Source organism: the organism of the source record quoted next, unplaced genomic scaffold (assembly GCF_019419815.1).
Source record: "Pyrus x bretschneideri cultivar Hongxiangsu unplaced genomic scaffold, Pyrus_bretschneideri_v1 Contig7, whole genome shotgun sequence".
NCBI classification, from domain to species: domain Eukaryota; kingdom Viridiplantae; phylum Streptophyta; class Magnoliopsida; order Rosales; family Rosaceae; genus Pyrus; species Pyrus x bretschneideri.
In genome coordinates, this window is record NW_025999809.1 from 3,914,275 (window position 1) to 3,931,455 (window position 17,181).

The window sequence follows — 17,181 nt, forward strand, 5'->3', positions numbered from 1 at the left end:
TCAAGTTCGAGAACAATGGTTTATTCAGAACGAAAGAAGCACGAAACCTAAAAACCAGGAAACAAAAGCGTAATCTCAATATCTGTCCCGCACCAACGCTGTTCTTGGTGCTCCAATCAAACTTCGAAAAGTTTCCGTTGATATGTTTTTTCCACCTAATTTTTTAGGTGAATCAGGCTTCTAGTATAACAGCACACCCTCGGACTTTGAAAAATTTCCATTGATATGTTTCTTCCACCTAATTTTTTAGGTGAATCAGGCTTCTAGTATAACAGCAAACCCTCGGACTCTAGAAGTCCGAGGGTGAATTTGTAGGACACAAGATTCAAGGAATCATTTCTTAGATCCTGGAAGTACCGAAATGCACTCCAAATATGCAGATAAGGGTTTCATCCAACCTCATCATCTTCATTTACAAGCCAATGCATGTTTCCGCATGCAGATGTTTTATTGACACTTTACTCGCAAGGAGGAACTAAGTCTATCTCTTGCCACATGCTAGTGCCCAATACATAAACTTGGGCAACCACATTCATACTCAGATCTCTGTGTCGTGGATGTAGGGACTGCGGTGCTTTTCAGAAAACACGAACAATCTTATAGGTGTTGGACATTATCAAATCACATACAGAACCTTCTGAGTTTGCGGTAGCACCTCCAGGGACCTCTGAAACTTCTCCACCAAGAGGATCGATGAGCCAGAAGCCTGGACCACCGGATACACTACTCTCGTTGACGAAAAACAAGTTGCAGAAAACAAAACGTACACCATAAAAGTTACTGTTACAAAAATTTGTGACACGAAGAGCATGCTTGGTTTCTCTCAAGTAGTTATGTTTGCGGGTGTTGTTCGATGACTGCAGCCGCAACGGCATGATTTGTAATCCATGCTATATGGGGATTTAGCAACAAGCATGATTTGATGTTCTTCAAGCTCAGCAGCATCACCGGAGTCGATCGGCAGCAGAATTGAGTAAACGCTTAATGTACTTCAAGCATAACAAATTGATGTGACAGGCAGTCTCGTAAGGATTTCGATCAAAACTATGACATTCATAAGACTCGAGCAATATGCTCTCCTTGCTTCTACACCTAACCTAAGTTCGAATCCCATATGTTCAACTTGAGATTTTCTTGAACTAAGTAGAGAGAAAATAAATTAGTTTCACGTTGACGAATAAAATGAATTTGACATCAATTTCTATTTTTTGAGAGAAAACTGCTAGGGAAATCAAATTTTTAGACCATGTTTTGTAGACTACATGATGTGCCCATTGATTATTCAGTTACTTTTTTTTTTTTTAATGATTTAAAGTAATAGTTCAACCATCGGTCATTGCATTATGTAGTCTACAAAAGATGATCTAAAATTGAAAAATGTTAGGAGACTCTCTTAAAGTGGGACTATCTGACACCTCACAATTTAAATATCAATTTTTGTGCTAATATATAAAACATTGTGCTAAAAATACGAGTATCAAAATATTTATAAAGAGTTCCACGTTTTAAAAGTCCTCGCATTTCTCTCTATAATTTGCATCACCCTGTTTGGGATCAATCCCATTGACCAACTTTTAATATCCAATGATACTGTCGTGAAAGAGTCAGGGCATTGGCCAGTCAAAACCAACGCTAATTTAGTTTTATTATGGCACTTTCAAAAATATAAAATTCAGCAATGAAAAATTAATAAATAAATAATCAAAATAAATAAAAAGGACAATCTTCCAATTAAATTTGAACTTCCAAGGGAAGGCAAGCAAAAATCCAATTTAAAAGAAGTCACAACAAGTCTTTGCCTTCTCAGACCCCCCCTATGCGAAACGTCTCCGACTCCCTCTGAGCCTTTGAGGGTTTGCCTTTGCCTCTCTTCGTCTTCGTCTCCCTCCATTTCGCGCTTTCGCCCAGAAACCTCTCGAACTCTCCTCCTTCCCCTCCATTTCCTCTCTCCGCTGCCAAAACGTCGATTCGCCGCGCCCGCATTCGCTGAAAACACCATAGGAAACAATCAATTTGGGAAGAGGAAGGGGAGGACTGATATGGCGCCGAGTCTCGCATTGTCGACGGCAGAGAAACTCAGGAAGGACGGCAACACTTACTTCAAGAAAGATCGATTCGCGGCCGCCATCGATGCCTATACTGAGGTATTATTTTGTTTCTGCGATTCGCTCCTCTCGTGTACTTTGCGTGTGTGGAAAATTGTAAAGGTTTGATCTTTGTGATTGATGATTTCGTGGTGGTATTTTTTGGCATTTGGGTTTTGAAGGCAATCACTCTGTGCCCTAATGTTCCTGTTTATTGGACGAATCGCGCTCTCTGCCATCGTAAGCGTAAGTACGTATGACCACCTTCTCTCTCTCTCTCTCTCTCTCTCTCTCTCTCTCTCTCTCTCCCCCCTCAGTTTTCGTTTTCCTTATTTGTTTCTTGGATTTCATTAATGGGTTTTGAGTAATGCAGTGATTGGACAAAAGTCGAAGAGGATTCTCGGAAAGCTATTCAGCTTGATCACAATTCAGTTAAGGTAAATTCTGGTGTTTTGATTTTGTTTTGCTCCTTTTTCTATAAATGTGTTTCTAGGATGTCATCTGTGACCTGAAAATAGAGATGTGAGATCTTCGGAGGAGTGAAATTTTGGTATATTGATATATTCTTTTGTGTATCGACTTGAGTACTTGTGGTGGTGCTGCAGAGAGTTGTATTCATTGTTAAATTCTGATAAATTGATTGTCTGCATTTTAACGCATGGAGGTCGGGTCATAAATCGTTGGCCTACATTACATGCACGGAGACTTTGTCTGTTTGTTTCCTCTTCTAGCAAACCATCATTTTATGAGTTAGATGCTCTTTATACAATTTGAGGGCATTCAAGTGGCGAAAGACGTTTAATAACAGTTTTGGATCCAGATGCATAATAGGAATTTTCACCAAGATGATAGCTTGAAGGCATGGGTTCCTTCCTTCTATATGCCTTGTGCTCCTGACTTTTCCGGTTGCGATTATGCTTTTAGAATCATTGCTTCCTTGTCGTCTTTTTAGTGCAGTACATATCTAATCAAGCTTTGGACACATGAAAATAATTTTGTTGCATATGTTGCGTGTATTCCTGTACAATATTCTCTGAGTCTTGCACATTAACCTATTATCTTCTGCTTTAATGTGCCATTTTCCTTTTTACTATTGAATCATCATCGTGCCGTTTAGTTCATTGAAAATTTCCTGTGTGACAGGGTAACTATATGCTGGGGCTTGCTTTACTGCAGAAGCAAGAGTATGCTGAGGGAGTTAAGGCACTCGAGAGGGTAACAAGTGCTTTTGGTCTAGCATACTCTTATCATGAGCATTGAGAAAATTTCTCTTACTATGCCTCTTTTCAGTATATGATTATGATAGAAGAAGAAAATGGAGATCCATCAAACTCACGATATTTAACTTGAAAGTACATGTATCTAGTGAAATTATGAAAGTTGCATAACGCACTCAGAAAAATTAAATACAACTGAGGATACTTTAGAATGATTACGGTTTTCTTGATCTTATTGTGAAAGTTGCGTAATCTAATATTCACAGAAAGAGGGTTACGAGAGGCTGTATTATAGTTGCATCACAATGATGCAACTGATATTCACCACTACGTCTCTTGGAAGTTATTTCTTCTTGTTTTGAAGGCCTTGCTCGACATGCTTGTATATGATGTTAGGAAAAATTGAAAACAGGGGGGAAGTCAGGTGTCTTACAGAAGCATAATCAGTCAAATGGCACTAGTGCAGTAAAATCTTCTTCCTGATTTTATCATAATACTTGATATATTCATTTTTTTCACAGACATTTCATACTGCTTTTAAAACCTTTACTTTCGATATAGTTGCTTACGACGTGGATAAAATATTTGAATTCTACTGAAATTTTGCTTGAACATCCTGTACAGGCTTTGGATCTTGGGAGGGGTGCTAATCCAGAAGGTTATATGGTAGAGGAAATCTGGCAGGAGCTTTCAAAAGCAAAGTACATGGAGTGGGAGGATACATCGAGCAAACGATCATGGGAATTGCAAAACTTGAAGTATGTGTTCCCTGTTCAGGCCTGTGATGTCTGAAAATGTTTTCAATATTGAATAACTGTTGGTGTTCGTTTTAAAGGTAGCTGGTTCATAAAACTTGTTTCATGTCTCAGAGAAGACTGTGAGACTGCTCTCAAAGAGAAACATGACGCTCTTCAAGTTGAAGGGTTTTTGGATGAAGTTGCTACTACCTATATGAAACAGTTAGAGGCGTTAGGAAGAGTGTTTGAGAAAGCTGCAGAAGCTGACACGCCAAGTGAGGTCAGTACATGGTTTTCTTGTCTTCCATTCTCAGTTACTTTTGTTGTGACTGTAAAAAAATTTCAGGTGCCGGATTACCTGTGTTGCAAAATCACGCTTGATATATTTCGTGATCCTGTGATTACTCCAAGTGGGGTTACATATGAGAGATCAGTGATCCGTCACCATCTTGAGAAGGTATAATATCTTCATATTGCATCTGCTAATACAAATGCCTTCTCTACGCTAATGTACATATTCACAGTGAACTCTGGCCTTTTGTTTACTCTATATACCAGGTTGGCAAGTTCGATCCAATCACACGAGAGCCACTTGATCAATCAGAGCTAATACCAAACTTTGCCATAAAAGAAGCAGTTCAAGCATATATACAACTGCATGGTTGGGCCTACGGAGCATAGCGAAGGTGGAATTTTATTGGAAACTTGGAGTGTCGATAGTTGTTCTAAAACATGCAATGTACCAAATGTGGCAGAGTGCAGTGTCCTTTTGTGTTTTTAATGTATGGTGTGACCTAGAATCATACTGAAGGTCTATCCTCTTTGAAATTGTACATATATTACATTATAAACCAGTTCTTCACTTACTGCTGGTGTAGATTTATGTTACTTAAAATTGTCGTGGTTTGTGAATTCGGTTTCTCTCTCGGACCTCAAATCGGTTTTTTCTACCACGCATCAATGTAGACGTTCAATCACAAGTTACATTTGAATCTTTTAGATTGAACTAATACATTGATGCATTGCGGAATCTCTGCTTCAAAGATTTTTCTGTTTCTCAACTAAATCCTTTTCCATTTAGTTGGTAGTGAGCCCAATAGGAGGAGCCTACAACCTACCTAAAGGGCCCATACACCAGCAAGCCTTTGTTCAATTTTTTTTTTTTATTATAAATTTTTAACCTTATTTCTATTATTTAAATTTATTTTTAAGATTTTAAATTATACATGTTTTATAACTAATTTTATATCAGTTAATGAATATTTTTTTTTCACATAAACAACGAATGTACAAAAATTGTATACTTTTGGGATCACATAGACAAAATTGGCTAAATCTAAAAGACAGTGTTATGCCCTAGAAGTTACTTTGGTCATTACATTTTAAATTTAGCCAATTTAATCATTATATAATACCGAAAAGTGGACAATTTTCATGCATTTCCCCTATTTTCGTATATAATGCCATTGTTGTTGTTAATTTAAATGGTTATTAGTATTAGGAGCAAAAACAAATTTTACATCAGAATTATATACGTTAATTAAGTCAATTGATAAAATAATACGTTTTTTTGTTAAGTTTAAATTCGAATCGCCTAGCTCTAAATTAGAGTATCATTTTGTAAAATAAAATAAAAAAGTAAAATTACATCTCGATGAAAATATTTTAATTTTCCTAGGGTTTTCGCCCCCACCCCACCCCATATATAAAGAGAACAAACTCGCCCTGACAGTAAGCCCGAGAAAAAGAAAAAACTCTCACGGCCTCGTTCACTCTCGCTCACAAAACCTCCCGGCGGGACTCTAGGGTTTTCAGAGACCTCATCACTCTCGGTCGACTGCAACCATGGCGACCACCACCGCCGCGGCCCCGCGCCAGCTCTCTCAGAAAGAGGCTGACATCCAGATGATGTTGGCCGCCGAAGTGCATCTGGGCACCAAAAACTGCGATTTCCAGATGGAAAGATACGTCTTCAAGCGCCGCAATGACGGTACACTCTCATCTCCTCCCATTTTTTCAGATATAGTCCTGTTTTTTAGGTTTTATTTTTGCTTTTGCAATGCACATTTATCAAAATAAATATTAGATTTTTGGTTTTGTTTGTATTTGGAATGATGGGAAATTTATGATGGAATGATGGGCAATATATAGTTTGTTTTGTCAGATCTGTTGTTTGGATAGTTTAGAGGATTATTTGTTTCTGAAGGTGCATTTTGTTTCTGTAATTTTCTTTCAATTCGATATGCATTTGTGCCGATTTGAACTGACTTATTTGGTTCAATTTACTTGGTTTTACAAAATTAGATGGTTTAATACCAATTGATTGTGTTTCGGCACTGTTTTGTACAAGAAACTCTAATTTGGCATGCGTGTGATCGGCGGTTGTGGAGCACAAGACTGTGCTACTCTGTGTTATTGTTATCCGTATTGTTTCGTTAGCTGTTGATTTGTTTCTGGAACTAAGCTGTCGTTTATTGAATTGGCGTTTTAGTGCTTAATTACTGCTTTGGTTATTCTTAGGGATTTACATTATCAATCTTGGGAAAACTTGGGACAAGCTTCAGATGGCTGCCAGGGTGATTGTTGCGATTGAGAATCCTAAGGACATCATTGTACAATCAGCAAGGCCCTATGGACAGAGGGCTGTCCTGAAATTTGCTCAGCACACTGGTGCTAATGCTATTGCTGGAAGGCACACGCCTGGTACTTTCACAAATCAGCTCCAGACGTCGTTTAATGAGCCCCGTCTCCTCATTCTGACTGACCCACGAACTGATGCTCAGGTGATGGTCATCTTTTATTTTTAATGTCTTTGTATGTTCATTTTTAGACTGCTAGTTGATGTCTAGGGTTTGTGTATGTGCTATTATATAACTCTCTTATTTCCCAATTTTGTTCTGCTTGTTTTTCTTTTTGTGTTCTAATAATTGTTGTGTGCCTGTAGCCAATTAAGGAGGCTGCTTTGGGAAACATACCCACCATTGCTTTCTGCGATACTGATTCCCCTATGCGTTATGTTGATATTGGCATCCCTGCGAATAACAAGGGGAAGCACAGCATCGGATGTCTTTTCTGGCTCCTAGCAAGGATGGTTTTGCAGATGCGTGGTTCCCTCCGTCCAGGGCTTAAGTGGGATGTCATGGTAAACACGGAACATTTCTATTGATTTTGAAATATATGCCTTGGCTTTTGTGCGTTATTTGTAAGTTACTCTAAAGTTCTAATCATTGCCCAAAATTTCTGTTTGCAGGTTGATCTTTTCTTCTATAGAGACCCTGAGGAGGCCAAGGAAAAGGAAGATGAAGATCTTCCTCAAATCCCAGATTATGGAACTGCAGATTATGCTGCACCTGTTATCGGCGGGGCTGATCAATGGCCTACCCAAGTTTCTGATGCTCCATGGCCAACAGATACCCCTGCAACTATCCAGGCAGCTCCTGTTGTTGACTGGACCGCAGAACCAGGTTTCACTTGTTAACCATTTAACTGTTGTAAATTGTGTTAGAATCATCACATTTTTGTTGTATGACCTTGTTGGATTCTGCAGGCTGTGAGAGACATTTGAGCTTAATCACATTTTATTATCAAGTATGCATCTGTTTTCGGTCAGTTGTACCTTTTCTGACACATGTTTGTTTCTTCCCTATCTTGTTTATGTTTGAGTGCAGGCGCAGTAGGAGGAGAGTGGGATTCTATTCCTCCAGCACAAATTCCTGCTGCCGCGGTTGAAGGTGTTGTTCCTCCTCCTAGTGGCTGGGATTGAGGAATTTTTGAAGGGGTGCTCTTCACAATGTCGTTGAATCCGTAGTCGGCTAGATTTTCTTTTCTCGTTTGGGATTTTCTAAAAGGATTATGATATACCATTTTGAAAAAATGGATTGTTTTGGAAGCCGTTGAGTTTAGATTTGAAAAAATGGATTGTTTCTGGAGATCTAGACAATGTTACCATTGAATTATTTCTTTTAATTAATTTGTCGTAAATCTGTATCAAAAGAATTACATCTTGAACATTAATCTTTTGACTAAACGTGGTTGGGGTTGCGGAAAATTTGGTCCGTGGGCCTGCGGGCTGCCTATTTCTATCCTAACCTTGAACTAAATGTGCATAATCCCCTACAACCTGATTTCATTAGGTCCTTGCTTGGACACTTGTTTTGTCATTTGTAGGGCCAATTGTTGGCTTATGACTCGTGGCTGTAGATGGCCTAAGACCGTCCCTAATAGGGTTTTATGTTTCATGAAATTGATAATTCAAAGCCTTAATGAGAATTTTTATCTCTAAGAGAAAGTCCATCCTTAAAAAATACGCTAGCACTGAGTCTATTTAATCCACTTAGTGAATAGTGATAGACCTCATGAACAATAAATTGGCTAAATGCTTCTTCACCTCTAAAAAATGCACTGGCACAAAGTCTAAAAAATGAGTTGGCACAAACGATTTCCATCCCTACAAAATGCATTGGTACCCACCCCATTTAAAATATTATTAATTTTTTTTTAAATAAAAAAAATAGTTTTATTTTCAGATAGGATTTTTAACCAATCTTATCACGCCATGTGTCATTATTTGAAAGTACTATTTTGCTTGAAAGTGTTGAAAATATTGAAATGTGGTGTAAGGTGGAAGATGATGATTAGGTATTTACAGAAAAAAAAAATAGTTTTTTTAAAAAAATTTCTGAATTTTTAAACAATTTTTTATTAATTTTTATTAAGATAGTTAATCTAGACCATAGGATTTGAAAAAGAATTCAAATCTAACAGCCCAGATCACGCCACATGGCTAGGCGTTAGATTTGAATTTCAATATTTGTTTTACCGTTGGAAATCCAACAGCTTAGAAAACTAGTCGTTGGAAATCCAATGGTCCAGAATGAGCCACGTGGCATCTGGACCCTCGCCCTTGTCACGCCTACACATGCGGGCCCTGCTCACTTTTTCTTGTCGGAATGTGCGGCCACTCGAGCGTGTTTCGCATGCGCTTGGCGCAAAAAAAATTTAAAACGGCTTGTGACGTCACGCTAGCGTCAGCATGACGTCACATAGGTCGAGCCTTGGCTCATCACATTTTGGGCTGGCTTATAGGATGGCTTGGGCTGGGTGCCAACCTATTAGGCTGGGCTGGAGCACTTTTTGTGGGTGCCGAGCCATTTTGGGGGCTGTGAGCTAGCCTACCCCTTTGGGGTGGACTTGCTCTAATGAGCCAAAGAATAGGGTTAGGTCTATCACTTGAACTAGCAACTTTTTTCCTTAGGTAGCAAAAAATTAGGTTATATCTAGCTTCAAAATGTAGTAGGCCCACGAGAAAAGTAGCTACCTATGTGAGCCAAATTCTGGGAAGTATTATTGCTTACCATCATAACTATGGTGTATGTTCACTATATACATAATCACCTGCCACCTGTCCTTTCATCTAACTATATTTAACTTTCACATTAAATGTTACTTTTTTAATTTTGAAAAGAAAAAAAAACTATAGTTAGATGAAAGGACATGTGGCAGGTGTTAGATGTATGGTAAACATACACCATAGTTTATGGTGGTGAGCAAAAATACTCCCCAAATTCTGCCACTCTCCCCCAACTAGCGAATACACTTATACCCAAGGTCCTCCATTTTATTTGTATGTTTAATGCTTCAGACATAAAATGATATTAGATGTTCTACTAAAAAGGCTTACTTTTACTAATTTCCAAATAAAAAACACATTAAATTTTAAAATGACATTGAAAGTTTAGAGACCTAAACCAAAAACATAAACAAACAACATACCTAAATTGCAAGGGCATTACAATTTAGTTATGAGACGAAATCTTTTCTGGTCTGATTTCAGAGAAACAAATCAACGGATAAGATTGAGATAAGAGAACCTAATCCAATGGTTCATAAGTGATAAAATCTAACTTTGTCAAAATTTGGATTTTTTAGGTTGAACTGTTCATAATTTTTTTTTTTTTTTGAGATAACACGTCCAAAAATCAATTTAAGAAAGTTAACAAAAAAAAAAAAAAAAAAAACTCATCGCATAATCAAATTACTACTTATATATATATTCCCATGTAGAGCCCGAAAGTAAATAGCCCCTCATTGAGAGAGATTTTTTTATAGAGCTCTAAAAATTTCTTGGAGCTCCAAAATGGACTATATCCACCACTTTTTTAGCCCCATATAGAGTTCCTCATTGAAAATGCTGTAAGGGGTGTGTAATTTGAATATGATGATGGTATGCTTGACGCTGACGCTTCTTTTCTTGAATAATGAGAAGGTTAGGACATGTTTATTTACTTGAAATCGAATTCAATCCATTCACATGTCCCATTACTTGCTTGAATGACAAAATAGATTTAGGCATACTATGAGCTTGATCGGATCATATGCCTTGCTTCTTCTGGCAGTCACTATACCACATAAATAATTTGGAACCCTTCTATAAGAAAATTTGTGATTGTTCCCAAACCTAATGCTCATATCTGTTCGACCAACAAAAATCACGGTGTTCTCCTCCTGATCACACAATAGAATAGCAGTCAAACTACCTAATTTGGTATTGTATATAATATAAACCATCAAATCTAGTTATTGTTGCTTGCTGCGAGAGACACAAGGTCGAAGAGTTCCAAACCTTTATGCATGCGCCTCCCCATAAGAGTAGTGTACAAGTTCCGGCTAGGATAATCGTTTGCAAACTACAATACTTCAAGTCATGCCTTTGGCTATATGATTGACATTCAAATGACTATAAAGTTTTGAGAAGCGTGACAAGTACTGATGGGTCAGGACAAACCCAAAGTCGAGTGGAAATTTGGTCCCAAGCCAGGGGCTCTTGGAGGAGTCTTAGTGCTTATATTATTCCTCCTGATCCTCCTACTTTGTTCAATGCTGCTTTGCATTGGTCTCAAGTATATCGTACAAATCGCAACAAATGCGCGCGTTCTGTCATCTGATGTGTTCAATGAAATAATATTTGGCGAGGTCCTAATGTCTCTCATCTCATTGATTGGAACAGGTGAACATTGAAAGTATTTTTATCTTTTTATTATATGTAATACTTTTCATGGATTTTTATCTTGGAAGCCTTGTGTTTCTTGACCAAACCAATGTTCTAGATACAATAATTTTATCGAGAATTGTGATTGGAAAAATATATATAATATTGACTAAAATGATCATTAAAATGAATATGTCGTCGACATTTATTAATTTAGTATGTTCAACAATTTAGTTTTGATTTATGATCATTTTATGTAAGAGATGCTTACGGAGGAGGAATTGAACTCCAAATCCGAATTACTCTTAACAACTGAGTTACAAGTTTTTTCATAATTAGAAAACTTTTTACATGAAAACTGACACGTTTCAATCAAGCAGTCGCCATCTCTTGTGGTGCCTTTTTAATTGGTCGTCCTGTTTTGTGTTTTAATTTTGTCCCATGCATTGTACAATACATGATGTTAATGTTTTTCTCTTTTAGATATCCTCTAATTTCGCCACCACTCGACTTATTCCTTCATTTCCATCCCATATTTTGGTAAGGTTGGAATGAATAGACCAAACCTCAATTATTCACAAACAGACAAGACACTTTCTTTATCCTTAATTGCTTATAATTTGGTATGAGTGTGGAATAATGCCTTATCAAACGACGTAGTTACTGGTGTAGAAGATGCAATCGGTCAGGTCCATAGTTATTGAATATGCATTGGAGAAGTTCAACGGACTGAGTCGGATTTGATATAAGTTCAACCATTTCAATTGGTAAAGGCAGCGTGCTCGTTCTTTTGCACTTACACTCAAATTCTCTTCTCATAAATTAGAATAATTTACGATATAGTTCTGATATGTTAGTAAGTAATTTGATGCTTCTTTCCTTGAGTAATTCGAAGTATAAAGGGACAAAGAGTAAGAGTCCCCATGACTTTGACCAGGAAAGAGAAGTGCAAAGGAAGAATCAAAAGTAGAAGAATCTCACAAAAGATGAAAATAATGAACGATAGAAGGAGGCCAAGAGGAGATATTATTGGTATGAAAATGTTGTAGCACAAGATAATGTGTACGTACAATTATGTTTGACAAAATCAAAAGTAAATTAGTATTTTGACGCGGAATTTTAAAAATACGCATTCCTACATTTACGCCAATTATATATATGTTATGTATGCACAAATTTTTCTTTTTGTGTTTTTTCAAGTTATTTGTATAGGTGTTAAAATATGATTTGCAAGAACGAAAAAAATGACTCACTTCCAGAAAGAGTTTTCTTTTGCTCCATTAGCCTTTGATACTATATAACTGGTGTGCTCTCTCCTCCAATGAATACATTCACAAAAAGAGGGGGAAATCTTCAATGGACCACAACCTTAGTTGTAAATTGCCTCTGCACTTCCCCATTCAATATGTTCACATTCTTCTCGTTTTTGCATTTTCAGTTCGTTTTTGTATTTCTTAATGTGACAAAAATACGGTCCGGTACACCAAGTATTATAATGTAAATGGTTGGATACTTGAAAAGATTTATATTATAACACTTAGTGTATTGAGCTGTATTCCTGTCATATTGAAAAATCTCTCCAAAACAAGACTGTTTGCAGCCATTCATTCGTTATTTGGAACCATCCTTATTGGTATTTTCTTTTGGCCTTATTTCAAGGTCAGAAAAGGAGCTCATTGGATTGTAGTGAAACAATCCAGCTTCAATAATGTTGATTGTTGGGTTGGTAAATCGTCTAACATTCATGGTTTTTATGATTTTTGTGTGTGGTTGAGGAAAGAAGGGTAGAAGTTGCCACTTCTTTGCAGTGTGGCATTATTACATTACATGTAATCGGGAATATATATCTCTCACTTATCGCGTGATGAGTTGGATAGAGAGCTGGTGCAGAATCAGATCAAGAGATGAGGATACATCCGTAATTACACCCAAGTTTTCTCTTGTGCAGGCCGCTTTTGTCCTGCATTGTGTGTAGTGCAAAGTTATCTAAGTAACATTTTTTGAGAACCATCTGCTAGAACCATTCAACGTAACAAAACAAAGAATTTTCATGTACAAGATATATAAAGCTTGATTTTTTTATTTCTTCTTCATGGCTAGCTCTTCAACTTGAAATCTCTGGAAGATAAAACGCGAACATACAAAACAGGGATTGAGAATGAACACATGATGCTCGGTGTTGCTTAAGTAGTACGCTATACTAACAACCCAAGCTCTGGAAATAGGTGAAGAATTTACAAATATGGTGAAAGAGGAGGATTCACCATCATGCAGTATGTGTGAGATTTACAGCTCTGTTCAGTCGATCAAGAATACCGCTAGCTTTCCTCTTAGCCCTTGAAGTTCCATTCTGTGCAAGCTCGGTTATTGTTCCATAAGCATTTTCTTCTTCCCTAATTTCCCTCCACTTGGTTCGATCATTCAAACAGATTGTGTGAAGGATTGCAATGCAATTCTCCTTGTTGCGTCCGCAATTGGTCTCCCTGATAACATGGAGCAAGCAAGAAACGCCTCCAAGCTCTCCCATTTCCTCCACAGCCTTGGGATGGCTTGAGAGCATTGCAAGGATGGCCAACAACTCATCAACATGCACACGGTTCGCTATCTTCTTCAGAATCGTTTTCACTGCCCTGTCTCTCACAGCTCTTGCCTTGTTCTCATGAGTGATGCACAGATTGAAAATTGCAGAGGCAACATCTTTCATAGCTAATGGATGCCCCTCATCTAGGAGAGCGATGAGTGGCTTTAGGGCACCTGATTTCCCAATAAGTGCCTTGTTGGAATCAAGAGCTGACAAAGTGAAAAGGGCTGCAGCTGCATTGCTCCTTGTTTGAATGGTCCCCGATTGCAGTGCTTCCATAAGTAAAGGAATTACCATTGGAGTTTCTGCCACAAGTTTCTTGTTGTTGTCATGGATTGACAGATTCAAGAGCGTGGTGATCACATCTTCTTGGAGTTCCGGGTGAATACCATCTCCAAACTTGCCTTCAGATAGAGGACTGAGCAACTGAGGAATGGCATGTGTAGACTCGCTAAAAAGTGCCCGGAAAGAAGGCATCCTCTTCGTCAACATCCGAAGCTCCTTAGCAGCTTCTTTCTGCTCAGGAAATGTCGAAGACATCTTCTTGAGCAAAGAAAGAAAATGGTCGCGATCTGATTCTGTTATGCCATCCTCATTGACTAGGAGGACGGGATCTGACAATTCAATCCCTTGATCCTTACACCATTGCGATATCATTTCACGAACCAAGTGATTCGGTGTAAGGATTGTGTGTGTGAGCACTTGCTGCGTTCGGGGGCATATCCTGTTGCCGGCTTTTAGTCCTTTTTGGATGAATGGCCTATCATACGTCTGCCAATACAAAGAGTGAAAATTCGACCTAATTAAGAACCCATTGAGCAACTTAAATCATGAATTACAAAAAAGTACACAAATGATATTATAAAAGTCAGCGGAAAATTAGCAGAGCAGCATTCTTAGCAGAAGTAATTCAAAAAATTAGCAGAATTAATTCAAAAAGTTAGCTGAATATTGTCAACATTTATTAACAAAACCCTACCCAATCAAGCAATTACAGATTTAAATTCAAGTCGCAGAATCAGTAAAAGGACACACAGAACTTTAAATCCACCACTGTAACTCCAGAGGCCAACCACCGGAAAATTAAAATTATCACAAACACTAAGAAGAACAGTAACCAAAGGAAGAAGACAATAAATCACCTTCCTTTTACGTGCCACACAAAATAAATCCTCAGAGCTCCGTGTTTGGTTGCTGAGAAAGTGAAAAGGAAAAACAAAATAAAAAATTCTTATCTTTTCCTTGCCGACATTTTCTCAGCCCCAAAAACCAGAGGACGAAGCAAAAATTGCAGAAACTCAAAATCACAACCAAAAAGCTTCAAAATTGGAATAAAAAACAAGAAGAACAGCGCAAATTAACAAAACCCAATTCTCAAAATTCGAAACCAACCTCGCCTGTGGAAACAATCACAGGGTCTCTCATCAGCTCTTTCGAAAGCGGGCACCGGAACTCTTCCGGGCAAGAGAGGACATCTTTGAGCTTGAGAGAGAGCGATCTTTTCTTGAGCTTCAATTCTTTCAGAGCAGAGAGGGTGTCTCTGGCCTGATCGATTGTCTGGGTGGTGAAATCCTCGTCGTCGACAATTGCTTTCACCAGCCTCTGCAGCTCCTTCTTCAACTCCGCCGCCTTCGCCAGCGCCGTCGGATCAGAGTCGAATACGCCCGTCTTTGCCATTACGGGGGGTTTTGGTGGGTTTCTGATTCCGGGATGGGAAATGATCAGATGGAACTTTCGTTTCTGGCAATGGAGAAGCAAAGGTGGAGGAGGATTGCAGTGGATGTCATTGTTGTCTCTGTTCTTCTGCTTTCTTCTATTCTCACTAAAAGTAGCCGGAGTATGACTGAGTATGAAACTGGAAAAAATTGAAGGAAACCACAAATAGTCAAATGCCAAAACCAGACACGCACCACAAACGCATCCCACACTCCCTCTCTGTCTAAAAGTTATGAACTCGGTGGAGTTTCTGTTTCTTATAAATAATCTAATCTGAAATCTTATTCTCAAAGTTTCAACTTGTTACGGTTTCGTCACTCTGTTATTTTATCCATTTTTTAACTCTGATTAAGATGCTGTTGCCTTCGTCAACACGTTTAAAAGCTGAAAACAACTACCATTAGGAAATTAAGCTTGGCCACCTTCGAAAACGTAAATTCCACAAACCATATTCTCAAATTTTATCAAACTAATCATTTAGTATTTCAGTATAATATTAAAAAAATTATTTTTATTTGTGATTGATAAGTCTTGGATTCATCTTAGTATTACAATTGAGTAATGCTTGGTAGACTAATTTTTAGACCAAGTTTGTAAATTTTGTGATGCGTCCCTAAGAAAAAATAAGCATGTTAATCAACACATAATCTAATAATAAACAATTACGTCATATATTTTAAATAAATGATCTTTTTATTTTTTTATTTTTATGCAATGGATCATATCATAAACAAAGCCAAAAGGCAGAGGAAACACGGAAAGCCGGCAACCGGCAACCGGCAAGCAAAGGTACACATGTAACTGATAAGTTTTATGTTTAAATCTTATAAATAACAAGTTCAAAACTAATTTATTCCTGGTCTTCAATCGACTTTTACTTGTTGTTTTGGTGGTAGATTTTGGAAGACTTATAAATGAATAAGTGGTATTTATTCTTCCACAGCTTTCTGACTGACCAAGCAATAAATATAAAGTGTCTGAATTTTAATTTGGGTGCTGGACTTACTTTAATGAATTCAGGAAAAGGAACTTGAATTAATGAATTGTTTTGAAAATCAACTAACTTTCGGGATCAAATTTTTTGCACCAAATTTGGGTGTAACTTCTCTGAAGCTTCAATTTTGAGATCATACCCATTTTAGGTGCAAGAGATTTGATCTCCTAGTTTTTGGTCCAAAGCTATTTGCCAATATGCTTAGTTGGAGGAAGTAATTATGTTCGATTTATATATATTTGTAGTGAATCTGATACTAAATATACTTATTTTCTTGTAAAAGAGGCACAATTTAGGTGTGTGATCGAGTCCTAAAATATTTTGCAAATATCTTGACGTTCGTTACCATTTTTTTTTTAAAGGATTTTAATATTTTCTTTGAGCATGGTTATAATCCAACTCGATTAAAATACAAGAAATCCAAAATTATACTCTAGTCTATATTTCTATAAAAGTCCATTGCTTCTTCTCTTGTTAATCTTTCAACGTACTGCTTTTGAAATATGTTCACTTGAAAATTTGAGATTAAAAGTAATTTCAGTGTTTCTTACAATTTTCCTCGATTGCTAATGAATATTATCTTTTAATATTTGTAATTTCAACGCTCCATTTTCTTTCCTCCTTTGTTTTCCTCAGCCAACTATACAAGAAGCTAGGAGCGCATTTGGATGTGCTTTTAAAATTACTGAAAGTGCTTTTAGAGAAAATATTTTTTTGTTCCAAAAACACTTTAAGTGTTTTACCAGAATTTATTTGCATTTTTACTAACAATTGGTTCCAAAAATATTTTCACCAAAAACGCTTTCACTCATTTCAAAAACACATCCAAACGAGAATATCCATGCACCTTCGAAAAATCAATTC

The 17,181-nt window shown here is 37.4% G+C and overlaps 3 protein-coding genes across 4 annotated transcripts; 2 read left to right on the plus strand and 1 right to left on the minus strand.

Annotated features, from left to right (window-relative positions):
• The first annotated feature begins 1,993 nt into the window (after positions 1–1,993).
• Positions 1,994–4,904, plus strand: LOC103927100 (E3 ubiquitin-protein ligase CHIP-like). The gene is made up of 8 exons (XM_009335998.3): positions 1,994–2,144; positions 2,267–2,334; positions 2,458–2,521; positions 3,228–3,299; positions 3,926–4,059; positions 4,171–4,318; positions 4,385–4,495; positions 4,597–4,904. Exons 1-8 carry the CDS (start codon positions 2,040–2,042, stop codon positions 4,717–4,719), a joined length of 825 nt encoding a protein of 274 aa, XP_009334273.1. The 5' UTR covers positions 1,994–2,039; the 3' UTR covers positions 4,720–4,904.
• An 870-nt stretch (positions 4,905–5,774) lies between these two features.
• On the plus strand, positions 5,775–8,052 carry LOC103927101 (40S ribosomal protein SA). Its single transcript, XM_009336000.2, has 5 exons — positions 5,775–6,028; positions 6,559–6,821; positions 6,983–7,180; positions 7,289–7,502; positions 7,707–8,052. The coding sequence occupies exons 1-5, from the start codon at positions 5,884–5,886 to the stop codon at positions 7,799–7,801; spliced, it is 915 nt and encodes a 304-aa protein (XP_009334275.2). The 5' UTR covers positions 5,775–5,883; the 3' UTR covers positions 7,802–8,052.
• A 5,034-nt stretch (positions 8,053–13,086) lies between these two features.
• LOC103927103 (U-box domain-containing protein 9-like) lies at positions 13,087–15,614 on the minus strand. 2 transcript variants are annotated; one of them, XM_048574068.1, is made up of 3 exons: positions 15,000–15,142; positions 14,750–14,801; positions 13,087–14,378 (listed from the first exon to the last, which is right to left on the minus strand). In XM_048574068.1, exon 3 carries the CDS (start codon positions 14,262–14,264, stop codon positions 13,293–13,295), a length of 972 nt encoding a protein of 323 aa, XP_048430025.1. In that variant the 5' UTR covers positions 14,265–14,378; positions 14,750–14,801; positions 15,000–15,142; the 3' UTR covers positions 13,087–13,292. The 2 variants fall into 2 exon arrangements, with proteins under 2 accessions (XP_048430025.1, XP_009334276.1); XM_009336001.3 differs by lacking the exon at positions 14,750–14,801 and having other exon boundaries at positions 15,000–15,614.
• Between the last annotated feature and the right edge of the window lie 1,567 nt (positions 15,615–17,181).

What these genes read in the sequence shown, in the direction of transcription:
- LOC103927100 (XM_009335998.3), top strand. Translation starts at nt 2,040, where the DNA reads ATGGCGCCGAGTCTCGCATTGTCGACGGCAGAGAAACTCAGGAAGGAC. An exon ending in CTCTGCCATCGTAAGCGTAA is followed by an intron (nt 2,335 to 2,457) that starts GTACGTATGACC and finishes TGAGTAATGCAG; the next exon opens with TGATTGGACAAAAGTCGAAG. An exon ending in TCCGTCACCATCTTGAGAAG is followed by an intron (nt 4,496 to 4,596) that starts GTATAATATCTT and finishes TCTATATACCAG; the next exon opens with GTTGGCAAGTTCGATCCAAT.
- LOC103927101 (XM_009336000.2), top strand. Translation starts at nt 5,884, where the DNA reads ATGGCGACCACCACCGCCGCGGCCCCGCGCCAGCTCTCTCAGAAAGAG. An exon ending in CTTCAAGCGCCGCAATGACG is followed by an intron (nt 6,029 to 6,558) that starts GTACACTCTCAT and finishes GGTTATTCTTAG; the next exon opens with GGATTTACATTATCAATCTT. An exon ending in TGACTGGACCGCAGAACCAG is followed by an intron (nt 7,503 to 7,706) that starts GTTTCACTTGTT and finishes GTTTGAGTGCAG; the next exon opens with GCGCAGTAGGAGGAGAGTGG.
- LOC103927103 (XM_009336001.3), bottom strand. Translation starts at nt 15,284, where the DNA reads ATGGCAAAGACGGGCGTATTCGACTCTGATCCGACGGCGCTGGCGAAG. An exon ending in TGATTGTTTCCACAGGCGAG is followed by an intron (nt 14,379 to 14,999) that starts GTTGGTTTCGAA and finishes TTGTATTGGCAG; the next exon opens with ACGTATGATAGGCCATTCAT.